This window comes from Ovis canadensis, chromosome 6 (genome assembly GCF_042477335.2).
Source record: "Ovis canadensis isolate MfBH-ARS-UI-01 breed Bighorn chromosome 6, ARS-UI_OviCan_v2, whole genome shotgun sequence".
NCBI lineage: Eukaryota > Metazoa > Chordata > Mammalia > Artiodactyla > Bovidae > Ovis > Ovis canadensis.
This window is the reverse complement of record NC_091250.1, coordinates 133706162-133711137: the sequence shown is the minus strand read 5'-3', so window position 1 is coordinate 133711137 and position 4976 is coordinate 133706162. Positions and strand designations below refer to the sequence as shown.

The following is a 4976-nucleotide window of genomic DNA, read 5'->3' as shown; positions in this document are numbered from 1 at the left end:
TGATGTGGGAGCCGCCGGTCTTTATTCTGGAGCTGGGACGGGACCCTGACGAGGCCGGCGGCCCGGGTCCCCGGGTCTGAGGTATTTCGCAGCCGGGCCGGGGCCAGTCCCTGCGCGGGGGCGCGGGGGCGCGGGCGCCGGGGTCAGACGCAGTTGTCGGGGTCGCAGGGCGCCTCCTCCTCCAGGGCCGGGCAGGGCGCCCCGTGGTTGGCCGGCCGCACGCGCACGTAGCGCGTCCTGCTCTTGGCCCCCGGCCGCCCGCAGGGCCCGGCGCACAGCCCCCAGGGCGACCACAGCGAGACCTCGCAGTCCAGCGGCGTCTCTGGGTCTGGGGGCGACAGGGGGCGGTGAGCGGGGCGGGGCCGCGGGCGGGAGGGGCTTTCCTCGGGGCGCTGGGCAGCGGGCCCCCTAAAGGCCAGCGGGGCGACGGGCGGCGCTTCTGCCCTGAGACCCCCCATCCGCGCTGGGGGCGGGAGGAGGGGCGGGGAACCGCGCGCTGACGACCACAGACCCGCGGGCTCTCCCCCGCCCGCTCCGCTGCTCGGGCGCCCACCCCTGGGGGAGCTGACCCGCCGCGACCCCACACTCGCCCCTTCTCCGCGGGCGGCGCCGGCGCCGGGAAGACCTAGAGGGGCCCCCTGGGCGCGTCCTCCGGGTCAGCAGGGACACGGGGCGGGCACTGCGACCTCTCGGCACTCGCTCTGGGCAGCAGAAGCCTGAAGGGCCTTCAGCTCGAAGCGTTGAGCGGTCTGCTCCTCAGCTTGGAGCTGAGGGCACCAGCTCCCAAACCTCTCAGTACCCGCTTCCCTCCAGACCCCCTCTGAAGTCAGGTACCCCCAGGGCCTGGGCGTCTGAGCACCAAGCAGCCCCATCCGGTATGACCTGTCCTCCCGCCCCACGCGGCCCCCCAGAAGCCACCCCCAGAAGGCTGGGAATGGACGGATCGCCTCTCCAGGCTGTGCGGGCTGGTTATCGGTACTCAGGTCTGGCGGTGGAGCTGAGCCAGGCGGGCCCTGGAAGGGGGTTTGCCCCTGGGGTGCGCACATGGAGGCCGGGGCACCTCGGTGAGAGTGGCAGCTGTCAGGTCACAGGCATTCCCCCTGGGGTCAGTCTGCGGGGCGGACACTTCCTTTCAAGGGTCTCTAAGGGTGGGAGGTCAGAGCTGGAGGCCCAGGACCAGGGGGTGTCCGAGCATCCGCTCCAGTGATGCCCACACCCGGGAGCCGCTCCTGTCCGCTTGGAGCGCCAGCGCCTGGCAGCGGGGTCGCGCGTGGGAAGGGTGGGGTGGGCACCTCGCTCACCTGGAAGGCTGCCCACGACCTCGTTGCCCCCGGCCCCCAGGCCCAGGGCGGGCGGGCTGAAGGCCCTGGGGCCCTGCCGGAGCCGCGCCAGCACCACTCTGGCGATGGGGGGCAGCGCCTTCAGCCTCGGATAGTAGAAGGAGTTGGCGGGGTGGCTGGGAGAGGAGGCCGTGATCTGCGGGCGGGCGAGTCGCAGCCGGGGCTCACCGAGCGGCCGGCCCCGCGGCGGGCGTCCGCGGGCCTCCCGGGGGCCTCCCGGGTCCCAGAGAGCCGCCCGCCCTCACCTCTGTCACCGTGTCCTGTGGGACGGTGGCGAAGTTGGGAGACGAGAAAGTGAAGCCGCTGTCGGTCCCGGCGTCGTAGGGGTACAGGTCCACGGCCACCTGCTCCCGCCAGCTGCCTCTGTCACACAGGTCCAGGCTGTCGACGCCCACGAACCAGTCGGGGCTGGGCACGATGCGGACCACGAAGGACACCTGCGGGCCGAGTGCTCAGCAGGGGCCCTGAGGCCCCCGCCGGCCCCTCCCCAGCAAGTGCTCAGCAGGGGCCCCCAAGGCCCCCGCCCGCCCACCACGCCGCCCCCTCACCAGCGAGTGCCTGGCGTGGGCCTCGAGCTCCGCGGACGTCTGCCCGGTGCCGCTGGGCACGGCGGGGGCGGAAAACACGCCGTGCACGCTTTGCAGCCGCTCCCCCGCTGCCTCCATCTCCCGCATCAGCGCCCAGGCCTCGCCCCTCTCCGCGAACTCGCGCAGCCCGTTGCTCACGTACTGGTCCTTCCGCCACAGGCTGTAGTCCGAGCTGTGCGCTGCCCCTGGGGGTGTTGCCGCCAGCCTAGGTGAGCGCCACCCCGGGGACGCCGCCTGGGCCCTCACCCCAGCATCCCGGGGGGTGCCACCCACCAGCCTAAGTGAGCACCACCCCAGGGATGCCTCCTGGACCCTCAACCCAGCACCCGGGCGGGGGTGGGGGGTGGGGGGAAGCACCACCTCCCTGAGTGAGGAGCATCTCATGGATGCCGTCTGCCCCTCAACCCCGGCTCCCCGGGGGTGCCTCTCACCCACACCAGTGAGCACCACCCCGGGGACGCTATCAGGACCCTAAACCCAGCACCCTGGGAGGCACCGCCTGCCCGAGTGAGTGAGCACCACCCCGGGGACACCGTCCCACCCTCCACCCCGGCACCTCGCTATGTGATCCTGCCCCCCACGTCCCTGAAGCCTGGGCACAGCTGCTGGTGCGCGGAAGACCTTAGCAAATATCTCTCCCACTGGAGTGAGGGGTGAGGGTGTCCCCCGAACTGTGAAGTGTGGGGCCTCTGCTGAGTAACCAGCCCTTCGGTCCCCACGGGGCGCCCGGGGACGGGGCGGGGCCTGCACTCACCCAGCAGGGAGGACCACTGTGCGGGCGGGCGGAACAGCGGGTACTGCTTGGGGAAGGACGCCTGGCTCCACTTGCCCGTGAAGGTGACGCTGTACCTGGCCAGGGGCTGGGCCGTGCACATGGGCTCTGCCCCCAGTGGCTGGCCGGCCGCGCCGCCCAGCGAGGCCAAGAGGAAGGCCCAGAGGGCGGCCCCCCAGGGGAACACCGGACGCGGGGCTCCCATCACCTACGAGAAGGGTACGTGTCACCCCCAGCCCCCGGCATGGGGCCCCCGGATGCCAGGCACCTCCCTCTGAGTTTCCTCTCTGCCTTGGGCTGGGCCAGACCCCACGGCTGGAGTCCCAGGCCGTGTCAGGTTACAGGAGCCCAGGGTGCTGGCAGGTCATGCCTGGCACGGGGCTCGCGGCCGGCTCAGTGCCCTGGGGCTTTCCCCAGCGCTGCGCCTCTGGCGCTGCCGTCCCAGGGAACCCCGGGAACGGGAGGGTCGCTGGCCCGGCCTCAATGGAGGGGCCTCCCTGGGGGCGGGTACTGCCAGCTTCTGGGGGGGCAGTGCCAGGCGGCCCTGGGGGCCGGGGCCCAGGAGGGCGTGCATACTCACCCAGCAGGAGGTGGAAGGGCTGGTGCTGGGCTGTGGGCAGCTGAAGTCCCAGCAAGAGCCCAGGGCTCCAATTTATGCCACAGACGGCCCCCCGGCCGGCCAATGAGGCCCCAGGCCCTGCACCACGGCAGACGGGACGCGGGGAGAGAGCCGGACCTCCGTGCTGGCCTGGCTGCCCGCCGGCTCTGACGCGGAGCAGATGCTGCTCCAGCACTGAGCTCACTCCTCCCCTGGCGCCCGCCGTGCCGCACCCCTTCCTTTGTCTTCCCGCCCCCCCACCCCCCCCACCCCCACCCCCCCCACCCCGTTCCCATCAGGCCTTCCCTGGTGCGTCCCTGCGGGGGGGTGGGGGCGGCCTGCCAAAGCCAGCGCTGAGGAGGGCTGGGCCAGGCCCACGGGCGTGTGCTGCCTTCGGGACAGGGCGGGACGTGGGGGGCCGGGGTCAGGCCTGACGTCAGGCCCAGCGCTGCGGACACTCCCGGGGCGGGGCTGGGGGGGCTCCGGGCTCTGGACACAGCTCCTTCCTGTGCACGGAGTGGCCAGGCCTCTGGGGGCTCCGGGCTCAGTGGACACAGCTCCTTCCTGTGCACGGAGTGGCCAGGCCTCTGGGGGCTCCGGGCTCAGTGGACACAGCTCCTTCCTGTGCACGGAGTGGCCAGGCCTCTGGGGGCTCCGGGCTCAGTGGACACAGCTCCTTCCTGTGCACGGAGTGGCCAGGCCTCTGGGGGCTCCGGGCTCAGTGGACACAGCTCCTTCCTGTGCACGGAGTGGCCAGGCCTCTGGACGCCATCTCTCCGGGGGCAGTGCAAGCCACGCGGCTGCCTTCCCCTAGGGGCCGGGAGGTGACCCCAGGGCCCCCCGCTTTCCCCCAGGGGCTAAGACTCCCGGCGGGAGGGAATCGCCAGCGGGTCCTGGAGTTTGTCTCTGCTCCGCGTCAGGAAGACATTTCCAGAGCCCTCATCACGGGGCCGAACCGGAGGGCAGTGGGGGGGTCTCGCTCTTAGGAACCGCCCAGCAAGCTTCAAAGCTCAAAAGAAAACATTCTGAGTTTTGAAACCACGTTAATGTTTTACATACTCCAAAAACAGAGAGAGAAAAATAAACAGAATCACCCAGGATAGAACGCAAACAAAAACAGATAATCTAACCTGTATTTCAAGTAAGCGACCCCACCACGGGGGCGGCTGTGAACCTGACCTGTCCTCAGGCCTTGACAGCACCCAGGGCAGTGGCCTGCCACCCCTGGGCCTGGGGACCCTTTACGCTCTGAAAAGTCACCGAGACCCCCCCACAGTGACATCCATTGAGCTCACCGTGTTTGAGATGCTCAAAGTGTTTGAGTGGAAAAGCTCAGAAGACTACTGACTCACTGAGAAACAAGCCTGTTTCACGTTAACAGAGCAGCGCTTTAGGAAACAGCTCTTTCAAAAAGGAAACCGCTGGACGTATGGGTGCTTTTCTGCCGGGCTTCCTGGGAGACCGAGCCCGTCCGTGGGGTGTGTCGTGCTGGTTAACGTCCTCACAGAAAGGCCGGCCGTGCATCGACGCAGCTCGTCCCGTGGATGGGACTTCCCCACACCCTTCCAAACTCCCGCGGAATGGCAGAGGTGTCTCTGCTCACGCCCTGCCTTCAGGGAGGTGGTGGCTCGGGTTTGAGGAGGGAGGCGGAGGCAGCCGAGGCGCCAGGCCGTCTCGTG

The 4976-nt window shown here is 70.0% G+C and overlaps 1 protein-coding gene across 2 annotated transcripts; it reads right to left on the bottom strand.

Moving 5' to 3' along the window:
• On the bottom strand, positions 1 to 4279 carry SPON2 (spondin 2). Of its 2 annotated transcripts, none has more exons than XM_069593326.1 (6): positions 3280 to 4279; positions 2682 to 2907; positions 1889 to 2112; positions 1586 to 1777; positions 1302 to 1476; positions 1 to 328 (listed from the first exon to the last, which is right to left on the bottom strand). In XM_069593326.1, exons 2-6 carry the CDS (start codon positions 2902 to 2904, stop codon positions 144 to 146), a joined length of 999 nt encoding a protein of 332 aa, XP_069449427.1. In that variant the 5' UTR covers positions 2905 to 2907; positions 3280 to 4279; the 3' UTR covers positions 1 to 143. The 2 variants fall into 2 exon arrangements, with proteins under 2 accessions (XP_069449427.1, XP_069449428.1); XM_069593327.1 differs by lacking the exon at positions 1 to 328 and adding an exon at positions 591 to 1142 and having other exon boundaries at positions 3280 to 4223.
• Positions 4280 to 4976: the final 697 nt, after the last annotated feature.